This window comes from Scyliorhinus torazame, chromosome 18 (genome assembly GCF_047496885.1).
Source record: "Scyliorhinus torazame isolate Kashiwa2021f chromosome 18, sScyTor2.1, whole genome shotgun sequence".
Lineage (NCBI taxonomy): Eukaryota > Metazoa > Chordata > Chondrichthyes > Carcharhiniformes > Scyliorhinidae > Scyliorhinus > Scyliorhinus torazame.
This window is the reverse complement of record NC_092724.1, coordinates 68,957,061-68,975,690: the sequence shown is the minus strand read 5'-3', so window position 1 is coordinate 68,975,690 and position 18,630 is coordinate 68,957,061. Positions and strand designations below refer to the sequence as shown.

Here is an 18,630-nt window from a genome sequence, read left to right as displayed (position 1 = left end):
AGTATCCATTAATTGACACTGAAATGTAAAGGGGCTTCAGGTGGCCTCTGGCAGGTGATGTATAGTGAGAGTTTTGTGGAATGAAATAAATGGGTGTTTGTGAAAAAGGACCAGAACTTTAGACTCTTCATATCACAGCAACTAAAACGTCTAACAACTGTTTTATGCAATTTCTCTACCAGTTGCTCGGTTTCTTGTCTTTCCAAAACCGCATGTTGCGTGTCCTGGTAGGCCTTACGTATTGCGTTTGGAAGCAACTCAAATGCGCGAGACAAGACTGGTGTGCCCACTTGGCATCATCCACCTCCCTGTCCCTCGCTGCTAACTGCTCTCTTAAATCTCTATTCTCCTTCTCTACTTCGCTCACATCTACCTCACTACTTCTGTCTCTCTCCACTATCTCTCTACGGAGCGTCCTAACGACCTCCTCTGTGCCTCGCAATTGTGCCAAACAGGACACGATTGCCATCGGCTTGTGAGCTTGCCCCAAGCTCTTCTTGTGTATCTCTGACAGGTTTTCCCATCAAGTATGTCCTATACTCCCGGGACCTGTTTCGCTATTGGCGCAGAATTCACTCCAAATCCTTTGGCCATCCTTTGAGATATTTTCTGATTTCCTCTTCCCATACGGGACACTGTCCTACTCTACTGGTCGCTGCGACCTCGAATTCCTGGGGGTTCATAAAGCGTTCCATTGCCTTCATTGTCATTTTCTCTATCTAGGTTCTCTACTGAATTTGGAACAGGGGGTGATAAAGTGATGATGTAAACACGGGTACGGCTTACGCTAATTTCCGGCCTACAGCACTCCCGACAGTTCTACGCAACAAAATCTCTCAGGTTTACCTTGTATCTCCAATGCATTCAGTAATCCATTTTGTGACCAAGCCTAGAAATCAATGCTTTTTAAAAAATAAAGTTAGAGTATATGATTAATTTTTTTCCAATTAAGGGCAATTTAGAGTGGCCAATTCACCTACCCTGCACACCTTTGGGTTGTGGGGATGAAACCCACGCAAACACGGGGAGAATGCGCAAACTCCACACGGACATTGACCCGGGGCCGGGATTGAACCCGGGTCCTCAGTGGCGTGAGGCAGCAGTGTTTACCACTGCATCACCGTGCTGCCCAAGACCTCCCCATTTTGATTAAACGCCATGTTGTTCTTTATCACCAATGCCACCTTGTCACAAAACGTTTGATCCACCATAAGTGGTGAATTTAACCTCCACCCCGGTCTCTGTGCGCACCCTGTCCTAAACCTCACATCCAAATAATGTGGCGCATGGTCCAAAATCACTATTCCTGCATACTCCACCCCCACAATCCCCGACACAACTGCCTTACCCACCATTAAAAAATCGATAAGGGAGTTTACCCAATAAGCATGTGAGAAGAAGGGATAGTCCCACCTAGGAGGGTGCCTAATCCTCCATAGGTCCACTCCCCCAATCTGTTCCACGAACACACCCAACTCCCTCGCCATTCCTGACCTAGCCATTGACTAAGGACTAGACCAATTCACCCTGAGCTCCAACACACAATTAAAACCTCCCCATGATCAACTGGTGAGAATCCAAATCCGGTATGGACACTAACAGCTTCTTCATAAAGTCCACATTGTCCCAGTTGGACACATATCCATTCACTAACACCAACAGTGTCCCCGCTAATACCCCACTCACTATCACAAACCTACCCCCTGGGTCCTGTTCTTCCCTGGCCACCACAAACACTGTCTTTTTACTAAACAGGATCGCAACCCCCTCGGCTTCAAATCAAACCCTGAGTGGAACGTTTGCCCACCCAATCCTTCCTTAGCCGCATCTGATCCTTCACCCGCAGATGCGTTTCCTGCAGTAAAATCACATTTGCCCTTTGACTCTTTTGGTGCGTAAACAACTGGGACCGTTTAATTGGACCATTTAACCCACGTACGTTCCATGTTATAATCCTCACCAGGAGTTTCTGCCTCCCCCTTACTAAGATCCGCCATCAGCCCCTAACCAAACTTCGCACAAACACCCGGCCCCTTGCTAACCTGGGCCTATCTGAAATGGCTGGCCCCCCGTCCTCACCTTAGCTCAACCAATAAGGGCAGCACGGTGGCACAGTGGTTAGCACTGCTGCCTCAAGGCGCCGAGGTCCCAGGTTCAATCCCCTTCCAATACCCCGTCCTATATCTGCAACACCACCCTAAGGGGCAATTCAGCATGGCCAATTCACCTAAGCTGCACATCTTTGGACTGTGGGAGGAAACCGAAGCACCCGGAGGAAACCCACGCAGACACTGGGAGAAAGTGCAAACTCCACACACAGTCACCCGAGGCTGGAATTGAACCCGGGTCCCTGGCGCTGTGAGGCAGCAGTGCTAACCACTGCCCTATTTGTCTACATAGATCACGTTGCACTCTGGGGTGCTTCCATACAATTGTGATACATGTAATATTCACTATGTACATTCAATGTGAGTCATACAGTCCGAGGGGATTCTCTACAGTTCCCACCCTTCAGTTCACTATGGCTGAAATGTCTTAGACAGCGACCTTTCCCCACTGAACCTCTGCGGCGGTTGCTCCAAGCTAGAGTGCGTCCCTCATCATGTGGTCCCGGGCTTTGGAATGTGAATCAATCTTTGCGCTGGAAAGGCAACAAGTTCGGTTTAGACCAAAAAAATGTATTTCACCGAGTTGCTAATCCAGCTGATGATGGTCCCTGGGAACAGCCTGTACAGCACAGAGTCCTGCACCACAGGGCTGCGCTGGCTGGGTCCCCCTGCTTGACAAGTGTCTTGGAATTCAGAATCAGCTGCTTGCCTATCACCATGTTCCCTTGTACTGACCACAGTTGGTACTTTGGGACGTGCTCGGTAACTTAAGCTACCTGTTTACCTGCTGCGATATGAATGTTAATCAGGTTGTGGTGCCGCCCCCACGTCGCTGGGACGCGGTGACGCTGCGGGACGCGGTGACGCTGCATGACGCTGACGCGGGGCCGGTGACGCTGACGCTGACGCTGCGTGGGGCTGCATGACGCTGACGCGGGGCTGGTTGACGCTGACCTGCGATGGCGGAGCGGCGGCAGTCGCTGGTGCGGGACGGCCTGCGGGTTTTCATTCTCTGCCTCTGCTGGTATACCGTCAGCTCGGGCGGCAATGTCATCAACAAAGTCATCCTCAACCACTTCCCCTATCCGGTCACCGTCTCCCTCTTCCACATCCTCTCCATCTGCCTCTTCATGCCGCCGCTCATCCGCGCCTGGAACATCGCGCCGGCCACCGATCTGCCGCCCCGGTACTTCACCCGCCTCATCCTGCCGCTCGCCTTCGGCAAATACTTCGCCTCGGTGACGGCCCACATCAGCATCTGGAAAGTACCCGTGTCGTACGCACACACAGGTAGAGGGAGAGCCATTAGAGTGTGTCAGTGAGCGGAGGGGGTTGGGTGTGAGGGGATGGATAGGTATGTGAAGGGGGTAGATGGGTGTGGGGAGGGGATGGACCCCCATCTGGGGGAGTGGAGATGGGTGTGGGGGGCACAGATTGGGGGTGGGAGAGGGTGGTGAGGTGGCATTGGGGTCATGGTCGGGGCCAAGCCGGAGGTGGCGGGGTGTGGGGGTGAGTCAGGAGTGGTGCAGGGAGGGGAGGGTGGACGCCGGTTACCCCGGTGTAGGGGGAGGGTCTTCATTTCCCAATCACTTTAAATCTGTGTCCTCTCTTGATCCTTTTACGAGTGGTTACAGTTGCTCCCTATGGACTCTGTCCAGCCCCTTTGTGATTTTGAACATCTCTACAAATCTCCTGTTCGCCAATCCAACCTCGAAACTGAAGTTTCTCATACCTGGAACCATTCTTGTAAACCTCCTCTGTATTCTCTCCAATGCATTCACATTGTTTTTATAGTGTGATGCCCAGAATTGTACACAGTATTCCACTTGAGGTCTAACAAGAGTATTGCACAAGTTCAGCATGTCCTCCTTGCTCGTGTATCCGATGAATAAAGCCTAGAATATTATATACTTTATGAACTGTTCCCTTCCAATGGTCCTGTCACCTTCAATGATCTATGCACATGTATGCACAGATCCCTCTGCTCTGCGTCCCCATAAGAATTTTATCCCTTATTTTATATTATCTCCATATTCTTCCTACCAAATGCATCATCGCACTTCTCTGCATTCAACATCATCTGCCTCCTAACTGCCCACTCCATTAAGTTGTCTTTGTCCTTTTCATGTTCTACACTGGCCTCGTCACAGTTTGTAATACTTCCAAGTTTTGTGTAATCTGCAAACTTTGAAACTGTCCCCATCACACCAAGATCTAGATCATTAGTATATATCAGAAAAAGCTTATATCTTTATTGAGCAAATCTTCAACAATTTTACAATGCTAAACTCCACAAAAAAAACCTCAACAGTCAACGGGAACCAACTCCTGAAAATGCATGTTGAACAAACTCAAACAATTGTAGAACCCCTCTCACCCCCTTGCCCCGAGCAAACTCCATCTTCTCCTGGGTCAGAAACCCCAGCAGGTTCCCCCACCACGCTGAGGCACAGGGTGGAAAAGCTAACCTCCACCCCAACAAGACCCGTCTACAATCAATCAGCTTTAATATCCTGGATCATCCAGTCCTGGTGCCTCGTGAACTTTCAGTACCAACAGTCTAATCAACGCTTCTTCTTTATCAATTTTGAGCCCTTTTAGGGACAATGTTTCCTAGTCTTTCACCATGTCCTGTGTACATCTGCCTACCTGGTAAAGATGGAGGCAAGTATTCATTGAATACCTCACCCATGCCCCCAGCCTCCATGTGTAAATTCTCTTTTAGGTCCCTAATCAGCCGACGACTCCTTTTACTATTTATATATTGATAGAAGACTTTGGAATTCTCCTTGCCAGCTTTTTTCCACAATCTCTCTTAGCTTCTTTAATGTACTTTTCAATCTTTGTATAATAATCTTTATTGTCACAAGTAGGCTTACATTAACACTGCAATGAAGTTACTGTGAAAAACCCTTAGCCGCCACATTCCAGCGCCTGTTCGGTTACACAGGGAGAATTCAGAATGTCCAAATTACCTAACAGCACGTCTTTTGGGACTTGTGGCAGGAAAACTGAGCACCCGGAGGAAACCCAAACAGTCACGGGGAGAACCTGCAGACTCTGCACAGACAGTGACCCAAGCCAGGAATCAAACCTGGGACCCTGGAACTGTGAAGCGGCAGTGCGAACCACTATGCTACTGTGCCCCTCTGAACTTTCTGTATTCGTCTTCTCACCATATTTTCTACCTGACACCTGTCATAAGCAAACATTTTCTTCATAATTTTTCAACCAGGAAGCTCTGGATTTCCTTGCCCTATCTTTCCCTTTTAAGAGAATGTATCTTGACTGTGTCTGACCTATTGTTCTGCTACAGTTTTTCCTGCCAACCTTTTGTTTCACTGGCCCAGCTCCGTCCTTGCCCCATTGAAGTCGGCTCTCCCGCAGTTAATTATTTTCCCTCTGGATTGTGCATTGTCACTTTCTATCATCATCCTAAACCTTGCGATACAATGATCATTGTGTCCTAAATGTTCCCCCACTCACACTTGATCTACTTAGCCCACCTCATTTCCAAGAACCAGGTCCAACAGTGCATCTTTTCTTGTTGGATTGGATACAAACTGCTGTAGAAAGTTTTCCTGAACACAATCTACAAACTTTTAGACTCCCAACTGCCCCAATCTACATTTGGGTAATTAAGGTCCCCCATTTATTTTTTAAAAATTCTAATTAAGGTGCAATTTAGCGCGGCCAATGCCTCTACCGTACACATAGTTTTGGGTCGTGGGGGTGAAAACAACGCAGATGCAGGGAGAATATGCAAACTCCACAAGGACAGTGACCCGGGGCCGGGATCGGACACGGGTCCTTGGTGCCATGAGGCAGCAGTGCTAACCACTGAGCTACCGTGCCGCCCAGTAAGTCCCCCATTTATAACTACACTTTTGCATCTCTCTGTAATTTCCCTGCAGATTTGTTCTTCTACATCCTCCTCACTAGTTGGTGGTCTGTAGACTACATCCAGCAATGTAATTGCATCCGTTTTGTTCCTTAGCTCAAGTCAAATTGATTCTGCTCTTGAATCCTCTGGGACATACTCTTACTCCAACACTGCAATGCCCTGCCTAACTAAAGCCTCCCTCCTCCTTTCTTATATTTTCTTAACACCTTGTACCCAGGAATATTTAACACCCAGTCTTGCCCTTCCTTGAGCCAGGTTTCTGTTATCGCCACAACATCATGTTTCCACATTGCAATCTGCACCTGTAACTCCTCCTCAATCTTATTTTTGTTCATATACATGCACAGCAACCCTGATTTAAACATCATTACTTCCTCCCTTACTCCGACTTCATCTATTAACTGACTATTCTCTAAACTCTGTCCCTTTCAGTATTTTGTGCCCCTGGTATTGTGACACCATATCCCTGTAGCAGATTTTCAGGAAAGATAGAATCATATAATGTGCTGTATAGACAATGTACTTCACTAAGCAATTAAACTGTCTGGCAGTTTCAATGAAAGTGTACATACCAAAGAAAAGTAAGAATTTAGTGCAGTATTGCGTCCTTACAATTTTTCTTTTTTTTCGACCTTTCTAGTAAAAATATAGATAGCAGCACTTTATCATTCACAACATTATAAAGGCAAGCATTGATAAAAGGCCATTTGGCCTATTAAAGTCTAACTACAACTTCCATATTGAAGCTCCTTCCCTATACTATAATTCTTCTGTGATGCTCTCCCTGGTATCCTAATTGTCCATTTGCTCTTACTGCCTTAAATGGCAGATTATTTCATGTGATATTTATCACTCTGAGTAACATTTCACCATTGCATGATTCATTTTAACATGTTTTTCTGTCTCGTTCCTATGTTACTTTTGAAGTAATATTCTGAGAAGGTGGGACACATTTCCTACTGGCTATTGCCGGACTTCAGTACCTTTTATACAGCAGTGTTTAAACAGTTGCTTTACCTTCACATTAAATTTGTTTGCTTAGAGTGTTTAAACTACCGGGACAGGCTTCCTATTTTCAATCTAGGTTTTAAAAATATCCAAGACATCACAAATAGAATTCAACTTTGAATTCAATTTTTACCTTGTTGTGACTTTGATTAGGAAATTTTTTTTAGAGAAATATTTTACTGATTGTGTTTCGATTGTAATACAATTTAGGCACCATCGTACAACAGAAGGAAATAACTTGTCTTTACATGGTGCCTTTCCAAGAAAGGGACAGGCACTGTAATTTGGAGCCAATTGAGGTGCAGCCTTTATTGACAAACTTGTTCTCTACAGCACTTGAGCTAATTCAACTTGAGCGACTGGACCCTGCAGCCACCCAGTAAAGTTAAACAAGTCCAGGTGCACTTTGGTTTGAATTCCTTTCCAGCCATTCTCTAATCACACCACTGTGCAGGTGTTGGACGCAGCCATGTTGTTGCATGTATCATTAATCTGTTTATAGGGTGGCACGGTGGCACAGTGGTTAGCACTACTGCCTCACGCACTGAGGACCCGGGTTCGATCCTGGGTCGCTGTCCTTGTGGAGTTTGCACATTCTCCCCGTGTCTGCTTGGTCTCGCTCCCACAACCCAAAGATGTGCAGGGTAGGTGAATTGGCCACACTAAATTCCCTCTTAATTGGAAAAAAAAAATTGGGTAGTCTAAATTTATTTTAAAAAAATTACTCTCTGTGTGTGCTTACTGTTCATCGTTCATTGTACGCCCTTTCAATTTTGTTGGCAACTCTGATGATGTATTTTTAATGGCTCTGACCTTAAGGGCGCTGTGGTATCTCGGAGGAGGGGAATTTTGTGGAGGCACCTCCTGCAAATTGTGACTGGTGGTTCAAGCTGTTCTGTATTAATGGTGTGAGGACAGGGCAAAACTGGACCTGGCTCTAATACTTTCTATTGTCAGAATTAGCAATTGAATTACATTACTGAAGAATTACTAGCAACTGCTCTGTTTATGAGTGGCACCTTTAGTAGCCATGATGTGGAGATGCCGGCGTTGGACTGGGGTGAGCACAGTACGAAGTCTTACAACACCAGGTTAAAGTCCAACAGGTTTGTTTCGATGTCACTAGCTTTCGGAGTGCTGCTCCTTCCTCAGGTGAATGAAGAGGTCTGTTCCAGAAACACATATATAGACAAATTCAAAGATGCCAAACAATGCTAGGAATGCGAGCATTAGCAGGTGATTAAATCTTTACAGATCCAGAGATGGGGTAACCCCAGGTTAAAGAGGTGTGAATTGTCTCAAGCCAGGACAGTTGGTAGGATTTTGCAGGCCAGATGGTGGGGGATGAATGTAATGTGACATGAATCCCAGGTCCCGGTTGAGGCCGCACTCATGTGTGCGGAACTTGGCTATAAGTTTCTGCTCCGCGATTCTGCGTTGTCGCGGGTCCTGAAGGCCGCCTTGGAGAACGCTTACCCGGAGATCAGAGGCTGAATGCCCTTGACTGCTGAAGTGTTCCCCGACTGGAAGGGAACATTCCTGCCTGGTGATTGTTGCGCGATGTCCGTTCATTCGTTGTCGCAGCGTCTGCATGGTCTCGTCAATGTACCACGCTTCGGGACATCCTTTCCTGCAGCGTATGAGGTAGACAACGTTGGCCGAGTCGCACGAGTATGTACCGCGTACCTGGTGGGTGGTGTTCTCACGTGTAATGGTGGTATCCATGTCGATGATCTGGCACGTCTTGCAGAGATTGCCATGACAGGGTTGTGTGGTGTCGTGGTCACTGTTCTGAAGACTGGGTAGTTTGCTGCACACAATGGTTCGTTTGAGGTTGCGCGGTTGTTTGAAGGCAAGTAGTGGGGGTGTGGGGATGACCTTGGCAAGATGTTCATCGTCATCAATGACGTGTTGAAGGCTGTGAAGAAGATGGCGTAGTTTCTCCGCTCCGGGGAAGTACTGGACGACGAAGGGTATTCTGTCGGTTGTGTCCCATGTTTGTCTTCTGAGGAGGTCGGTCCGGTTTTTCGCTGTGGCGCGTTGGAACTGTCGATCGATGAGTCGAGTGCCATATCCCGTTCGTACGAGGGCATCGTTCAACGTCTGTAGATGTCTGTTACGCTCCTCCTCGTATGAGCAGATCCTGTGTATACGAAGCGATGGCATCTTTGAATTTGTCTATATATGTGTTTCTGGAACAGACCTCTTCATTCACCTGAGGAAGGAGCAGCGCTCCGAAAGCTAGTGACATCGAAACAAACCTGTTGGACTTTAACCTGGTGTTGTAAGACTTCGTACTACCTTCAGTAGAGGAGGGGTGGGTTGAAAGAAAGAAATGAAACACCTCTGGCTTGTTGTATGAAGCAGTTCGGATTATGAAGATGTGCAATGGTTTGTTGAAGAATAAAATGCTGCAGATTCTGAAATAATAACAATCTGGAAATACCCTGCAGGTCTGGCAGCATCTGTAGGTCGCTGATGTTTCTTCAGACTAGCATGTCCTTGTCCTGGAATAGTAGTAAAATGAGGGCTAATGCCATTGTTTTGTCTGTTTCGTTGGCACAATTGATTTTGGAACCCAACTACTGCCCTACACTGATTTGTTGCCAGTGCACAGTGCAGCAAGTTTGTGCAGGATAGCGACTGATCCCGTGAGATCAGTCCTTCTCCAGCTGCTGCTCATTGTAACAGATCCTGTTTTAATGGCCCTGTAAATTTAAATCCGTGCATTCAGTTTCAAACATCATCGTCCTGCTGTTCAACAGTCTTCTCTGTGGACAGGTTTCAGTTAAGTGTTAAGACTTCTTATACTTAGCCCATTCAGATGAAAAATTATGTCAACTCTTCCTCCTGGAGGGCAGCACGATGATGCAGTGGTTAGCACTGCGGCCTCACCGCGCCGAGGTCCCACGTTTGATCCCGGCTGTAGGTCACTGTCCATGTAGAGTTTGCACATTCTCTCCGCCGTGTTTGTATGGGTTTCGTCCCCACAACCCAAAGATGTGCAGGGTAGGTGGATTGGCCATGCTAAATTGTCCCTTAATTGGAAAAAATTAATTGGGTACTCTTAAAAATTTTTTTTTAACTCTTCCTCTTGGAGTGTGAAGTCAGTTTTGTCCTTCAGGGTGCTCTTTACTTGTTGCTAACATCTTGACATAGGTACCATAGAATTTACAGTGCAGAAGGAGGCCATTCTGCCCATCGAGTATGCACCAGCCCTTGGAACAGCATCCTACTTAAGCCCACACTTCCACCCAATCCCTGTAAACCTAGCAACCCGATCTAACCTTTTTGGACACTGAGGGGCATTTTAACATGGCCAATCCAACTAACCTGCACATTTTTGGAATGTGGGAAGAAACTGGAACACCCGGATGAAACCCACGCAGACATAGGGAGAAAGTGCAAACTGCACATAGACAGTCACCCGAGGCGGGAATTGAACCCGCGTCCCTGAAGCTGTGAGGCAGCAGTGCTAACCACCGTGCCACCCATAAATTGTATTTTTCTTTTTATTAATTTATCAGAGTTACAAAGCCAGAGCTCGGAATGTGGAGAGGGGCGAACCCCTAATCCAGCTCCTTGCCTGCTCCAAAATCCAATTCAAATTCAAATTGAATCCAATTCATGGTCCCCACGAGAGAGACATACCAGATCCAGGCATTACACCTGATCCCACGCTCATGTTAGCCAAAAGGCCAAGAAGCGCTACGCTTGATCTTAGCCAAAAGGCCGAGAAGCGATCCATAAATTGTATTTGGTGAAAACTCCCACTCCAAAGATGGTTAATCCTTCATGATAGTCCTCAATACCGGGCCCCGCAAAGTTGTGTACTTAGGCCCCGATTATACTCCCGATGCACACATGACTGTGTATGCACACACGACACTATGACCAAGAAACCACAACAGCACCTATACTTCCTCGGGAAACAAAGGAGATTCGGCATGTCCACATTGACTCTTACCAATTTTTATAGATGCACCATCCGGCTGCATCACAGCCTGGTATGATAACTGCTCAGCCCAAGACCATAAGAAACTATAGAGAGTCGTGAACACAGCCCAGTCCTTCATACGAAACCACCTACCATCCATTGGCTCTGTCTACACCTACCGCTGCCTTGGGAAAGCAGGCAGCATAATCAAAGGACCTGACCCCGACAAGCTCTGGCTGTCAATCTGAGCTCTCTTGGCGTCCTTTCCAATATTTTTCCCTCAATTGACGTCACTTTTTAAAAATCCTAAAGTCATGAATGAAATGAAATGAAATGAAAATCGCTTATTGTCACAAGTAGGCTTCAGTGAAGTTGCTGTGAAAAGCTCCTAGTCGCCACATTCCGGTGCCTGTTCGGGGAGGCTGGTACGGGAATTGAACCGTGCTGCTGGCTTGCCTTGGTCTGCTTTCAAAGCCAGCGATTTAGCTGTGTGCTAAATCAGCCCCTAAGGTGAATAAATAGAATCATAGAATGATACTGCACAGAAGGTCATTCAGGCTATATCATGCCTATGCTGTATCATTTGAAGCTATTCAAACCCATTACCCTGACATTTACTGCCCTGTAATCTTTTTCCTCCTTCAACTAGTTACTCAATTCTGATTGAATGTTACTTTTGAATCTGCTTTGACCTCTTTTTCAGGCAAACCGCAAGTCAACTTGTTATTAAAATAAAAGGTTTCCTCCTCACCAATGGTTCTTTTGCCAATCACCTTAAATTTGTCCTCCGATATCAGCCCTTCTGCCACTGGAAACAGTTTCTCCTTATTTACTTCATAAAGACTATTCATGATTTTGAATGCCTCTATCAAATCTCTCAATCTTCTCTACTCTTTTTTTTAAATTAAGGGGCAATTTAGCATGGCCAATCCACCCAGCCTGCACATCATTGGGTTGTGGATGCGAAACCCACGCAAACACGGGGAGAATGTGCAAACTCGACATGGACAGTGACCCAGAGCCACAATCGAACCTGGGACATCGGCGCTGTGAGGCAACAGGGCTAACCCACTGCGCCACCGTGCTGCCCCATCTTCTCCAGTTCCTCTACACAACTGAAGTTGTTAGACGTTTTAGTTGCTGTGAAATGAAGAGTCTAAAGTTCTTGTTTCCTTTTCACCAAATACCATTTATTTCACTTCCACAGCCTCTGCACAAAACTCTTAACAACATACCACCTGACAGAGGCGACCTGAAGCCCCTTTACATATCAGTGTCAATTAATGGATACTTAACATAAATTCGACAACTAATTGCAATGTCTCTTAACCCATTACTTAAGTCTCCCCTTCCTTGGAGAAAAAAAATAATTAGATGAAAACAAAATTTTAAGAAACTCAAAAACACACACATGATGTCCCCCCCTTTTTTTTTTGTTTGGACAAGAAAAAAAAGTCACAGAAACAAGTGCCCTTCATTAACAATATCCAAAAGTTTCTGTGAATTCGCCCCTCTTTTCGTAAAACAGTCTGACAGTTGATAGCTCCTGTCGACCCATTTATTTTTGTTATTTCCCCTCTGTCCAACATCTGCTTCAAACTTGCGATGTCTATCCGTAACCTCTTTTCATTGAAACTTTTTGTAGAGTGCACATTTTTCCACAGGGATTTATTGTCAATGTGACAGTCAATAGGTATATTACCCAAATCCCCAAATTTCTGTCACTATCATACTTATATAAAAAGCCATATCCAACGCCTCTACAAGGCTTAACGTCTCAGCAGCCAAAGTGCTTTTTACCACTCTCCTTATTTTCTTTGTTTCCCACACAAGTGGGCAACATTTACCATTGTTCCCCAAAAGGAAAATTATAAAACCTCCTGCGCTTGAAACCCCATCACATAAATTTGCGTCACTATAAACTATGAGTTTCAAGTGCTTAAGGTCACCTAAAACCGGGAACTTCAAAACACATTCCTGCATTTTTCTATCTTTGAAACCATTGCGTCTTTTTGTGAAACTCGGCCACGACTAATTGCTATTGGGGTGATGCTTTCCAAATAAGATTGCTGACGTAAAGTTGCCCCTAACTTAGTCTGTCCAATTTCCAGTCCAATATATTTAAATGCACCAGAAGCCTGACTTCCAACCCTGAATTCTCTCCTCAAACCAGAGATTACAATAGCTTCAAAATCACTAGTCCCACCCCACAAAAAATCATCGACATGCATCATAAAAATGCCAGAAAGATTTCCTTTATAGTGCCAGTAAAACATTGCAGGATTTGCTTTCAACTGGCAACAGCCTAACTTTAACAAAACTGCCCTTACCGAAAAATACCAGACTCTAGATGCATCATTTAATCCATATACACATTTGTTCAACTTCCAGAATACGCCTTCTTTGTTAGCTGCTTCTTTAGGAGGATGGAGGAAAATGTCTCTCTGGAGCGGATGCCCCTGCAAAAAGGCAGCTTTTATATCTATAGATTTGCATTCCTATGCCTTTGTGGCTAATAGAGACAAGAAGATCTTTAAAATAACCTTTCCTGCTGTAGGTGAATCTACCCGTAAATCCTGATCTTGTAAGTTTTCTTCAAATCTCCTTGCCACAAGCCTGGCCTTTGTCTTATAAGTTCCATCCGGAAGAACCCTTTCCGTGCAAATCCATCTGTGGGATCGAGCTCTTTGTCCCCTATCCGGTACTTCCGTGTATACCCCAAATTCACTCCAACTATGCAATTCTTGCTGTTTATCTTCTTTAATAACTTTTTCATCTAATTTATTTGAAGCCACCAAAATCTCATGTGCATGTGGGCTTCTACTCCTATTAGTATTCGTAGTGTTACTCATGTTACGAGATCTTGACAAACTATGTCCCCTCTCCTGCCTGGTATCTCGTTCTGTACTGCTACTGCTTGATCTTTCCCTTCTGCTGTGGGATGCCCTTTCAATAGTTCTCAACCTTTTCCTGCGGACCTGTTCACTATCCGATGTACTATCTGAACTGGCACTGCATTTCTGTGCCCTCCATTTTTGAACTTCGTTTTCCCAATCCATTGTCTTGACTCCTTCCCCTGAATGCTGTACATTCAACCAATGTTTATACTTTCCAGTAACCTTCCCTGCTCTACTAATAACAGTTGCATCCTTCCATTGACTAGACCCTTCAGGCAAGTATGTACCAACTTTTGGCGGTTGCCCTTTCAGAGAAATGGCCTGTTTTAATTCACCAGAAGTGTTGTGTTCCTCCACAGAAACCCTGTCTATATCAGTTAATTGGTCCTCATAGTTCTGTAACACATGCGTACCAGATGACTCTGGTCCCTCGTCATGTCTGTCTGCTCTGTCTAAATTTGTAATCTGTACCCATTATCCTTGATGAATGGACCCTAACAGTTTGATTACCATGTTGCAAAATAATTGTTTTGCCATCTATGCCTATGGATTTCCCTGGGCCTATCCATTCATTAGAATTGTCTCTCTTATAGTACACCATGTCTCCTTGCTGAAAAACGGCATCGGATGGCCGTACGTTATGTCTTAAAGCTCTGCGAATTCTTTCGGAGACTTCTGCTTCCAAAAAAGCGTTTCTACTGCTATGTAATGCATTTAAATGTTCAGCAAAACTAGAGCTAATTGTAGTCCCCTCCCAAGCTAGAGGCTGGTCATCCAAAATGGACGGAATTTTAGGATTTCTACCAAACACTAATTGATAAGGACTATAGCCCCCAACCATCTGCAATGAATTCTTTGCAGGTACTGCCCATGCTAAAGCTGAATTTAGCCTGCAATTTGGTCGATCTGCCAACATTTTCCGAAGCATGTCATTGATGACAGCATGATTTCTTTCACAGACACCATTACTAAATGGGCTTTCTGCAGCCGTATTCATAACTCTGATATACATTTTTCAGCCTCCGAGGAGATTGCAAATTGCCTATGCAGTTTTAATACCACAAGCTTTTTATCAGCTAAAGTCCCATTTTCAACTGCCATTAGCACATTCTTAATGACTCTACTTGAAAAATTATTTGTCAGTAATGGAATACAATAGTGTCCCGACTGTGTAAATTGTAAGTCCACCTCTTTCCAAAAACTGTTGCCTTATCCTGTTCCATATCCAGTTTCATGTGTGCTTTCTTCATCGACGGTCTGCTCAGAAGCAAAGGTATCTCACTTATACAACATCCATGCTAATGAAATGATTCACTCCGGCAATATTGCAAGGGATCACCACTCTTTTCAGCGACTTCAGAGGATTATCATCCCCAAACCTGAAACTTGTGGAACTTTCAAATTCCTTAACCTTGTTACGATTTTCAGCATTCAAAGAGTCCAGGTAACATTCTAACCAGTCAATTCCACACACAGTAGATGTGCAGCCACTGTCCAATACAGCACAGTTGTAGGATTCTGCAACCAACACCCTCATTACTGGCGTAAAACTGCTTGTCAATAGGACAATGCCTTCTTTCTGGTCACTATCTTTTTCCTCTTCTGACTCTTCCGTGTCATGTGTCGCTTCAAACACTCTATCATAACGAGTTGGACAGTTGAAAGCATAATGGTATTGAGAGTCACATCGAAAACATTGATTTATCATGCCCCGTGCATTTCTGGGGTTCATCTTCCTATTGTAGGTTCTAACTGGGTTTCTGTCTTCATAATTTCCTTGTCTCGGTCCCCGTTTATAGTCTTGAGCCCTGTTCGTAGCCATACGATTTTGCCATCCTGTTACTAGTGTATCTTCCATATTCTGCCTTATTGCAGGCTGACCTATTTGGGTCATCAGAGCCATCGGAATTGAATGTTTCCCCAGAAACTTTTGTAAAGTTTTTGTCATCTGTTCGAATCAGGTATCCTTATCAGTAAACTGAACTCGTGTCAAAACCAGGAGCCTATCCATGTTGCTTACTCTATCACAGTCAAGTAATTTAAAGGCCAACACAGACTGGAAATTCCAGATTGTGTTTTTGCAGCCTTTTATATAGTCTGCCAAATTCCATTATATAGTCTTCCATGGAGATAGCCTCCATTTTCCGGAACTTATCAAAATCCGACCATGCTTCATACACCCTTAACAAGTCATCTTTCTTATAAATCTTATCCATATAATGTAATAAAGTCTCCAGACCTTCTTCTGAGTCTAACTCTTCCAATTCCAGCTCAGTTTGTTTCGGATTTTACTGCCATATGGTAGAGAAAGAGCCAATGCCATACCTTGTTTTCTCTTTCCCAAAACAGTTACTTTAGTCCACATAACTACTGCACTTCTCCATTGGTCGTACGATTCCCTTTCAGAAAATAAGGGAGGATAGTCATATCCAGCCATCTTTATCCTGGGTTCAGCCATGTATCTTTTTTTTTTCTTCCTTCTCACTCACTCCTTGGTTTGATCAGGAAAAGTTGTATCTTTCAAACCTTCACATTTGCACAGCAACCATCCTCTGCTACCATTGTTAGATGTTTTAGTTGCTGTGAAATGAAGAGTCTAAAGTTCTTGTTTCCTTTCCACCAAACACCATTTATTTCACTTCCACAGCCTCTGCACAAAACTCTTAACAACACACCACCTGACAGAGGCCACCTGAAGCCCCTTTACAGATCAGTGTCAATTAATGGATACTTAACATAAATGAGACAACTAATTGCAATGTCTCTTAACCCATTACTTAACAGAAGTCCCTCATCCCTTGTGCAATTCTAGTACACATTCCTCAAGACTTTGACATCTTTTCTAAAGTGCGGTGTCCAGAACTGAAGACATTACCCAGGTGGAACACTAATCAGTGTTAATTAAAGTTTCAAGATAATTTCAATGCTTTAGTCCTAATTTAATGAAGTCCACAATACCATATGCTTTTTTAACAGTCTTCTCAACCTATTCATAAACCCTAGGGCTCTTCTCTTCTGCGCGCCCAAAAATCACTTCTATTTAACTCATATTGTCTCTTATGGGTGGCATGGTAGCACAGTGGTTAGCACTGTTGCTTCACAGCTCCAGGGTCCCAGGTTAGATTCCCGGCTTAGGTCATTCTGTGTGGAGTCTGCATGTTCTCCCTGTGTCTTGGTGGGTGTCCTCCAGGTGCTCCGGTTTCTTCCCACGAGTCCCGAAAGACGTGCTGTTAGGTAAGTTAGGTAATTTGGACATTCTGAATTCTTCCTCTGTGTACCCGAACAGGCGCCGGAATGTGGCAACGAGGGGCTTTTCACAGTAACTTCATTGCAGTGTTAATGTAAGCTTGTGACAATAAAGATTATTATTATTATATTCTCATTCTACTAATATGTATTGCTTCACTCTTTTTAAAAAGAAATTCCAATTAAGGGGCAATTTGGCGTGGCCAATCCACCTACCTTGCACGTCTTTTTTTATCATAGAATTTACAGTGCAGAAGTTGTGGGCTTTGAGTTGTGGGGGTGAGACCCACGCAGACATGGGGAGAATGTGGGCAAACTCCACATGGACGGTGACGCAGGGCCGGGATTGAACCCGGGTCCTCGGCGCCGTGAGGCAGCTGTGCCAACCACTGCACCACCGTGCCGCTCTGCCTCGCACTTGTGTTAAATTTCATCTGTCAGTTTATTTTACCGGTCTGTTTTTTTCTGAAGTCTGTTATTGTCCTCTTCATTTGAATTTAGTGTTGCCTTCAGAATTTGAAACAACATCGTGTACACTAAAGTCCAGTTCATTATCAAATATCAAGAGGAGCTGGGCAGCACTGTGGCGCAGTGGGTTAGCCCTGTTGCCTCTCGGCGCCGAGGTCCCAGGTTCGATCCCGGCTCTGGGTCGCTGTCTGTGTGGAGTTTGCACATTCTCCCCGTGTTTGCATGGGTTTTGCCCCCACAACCCAAAGATGTGCAGGCTAGGTGGATTCGCCACGCTAAATTGCAACCTAATTGGGGGGAAAAAATGAATTGGGTATTCTAGATTTATTTTTAAAAAACATATCTGTGCTGTCTTTCGATTATTAGCCCATTCTTTTCATAGATAGAATTTACAGTGCAGAAGGAGGCCATTCGGCCCATCGAGTCTGCACCAGCTCTTGGAAAGAGCACCCTACCCAAGGTCAACACCTCCACCCTATCCCCATAACCCAGTAACCCCACCCAACACTAAGGGCAATTTTGGACACTAAGGGAAATTTATCATGGCCAATCCACCTAACCTGCACATCTTTGGACTGTGGGAGGAAATCGGAGCACCCGGAGGAAACCCACGCGCACACAGGGAGGATGTGCTGACTCCGCACAGACAGTGACCCAAGCCGGAATCGAACCTGGGACCCTGGAGCTGTGAAGCAATTGTGCTATCCACCATACTACCGTGCTGCCCGAATGCTTTCCAGATGCCAATGAATTTATTCCAGATTATTGGCTCTGAAACTTTCACCACCACTGATGTTCGGCTGACTCGCCTATAAATGCTGGATTTAATCTCCACCCCCACCCCTCCCCCCCTCTTTTTTTTTAGTGGAATCTCTTCTTTCACCAACCAGAATATAAAGTTCTATGGTAACATACTCTTTTTTTTCTTCTTTTTTAAAATAAATTTAGAGTACCCAATTCATTTTTTCCAATTATGGGGCAATTTAGCGTGGTCCATCCACCTGGCTAATCCACCTAGCCTGCACATCTTTGGGTAGTACAGTTTACCCAGGTTAGTTGATT

The 18,630-nt window shown here is 45.0% G+C and overlaps 1 protein-coding gene across 1 annotated transcript in view; it reads left to right on the top strand.

The window, feature by feature from the left end:
* The first annotated feature begins 3,030 nt into the window (after positions 1-3,030).
* Positions 3,031-18,630, top strand: part of slc35e1 (solute carrier family 35 member E1) — a 77,031-nt gene continuing 61,431 nt past the window's right edge. The window contains exon 1 of the mRNA XM_072482852.1: positions 3,031-3,398. Coding sequence (XP_072338953.1) covers positions 3,068-3,398 — 331 coding nt within the window. The 5' untranslated portion in view covers positions 3,031-3,067. The remainder of the gene's footprint in view (positions 3,399-18,630) is intronic.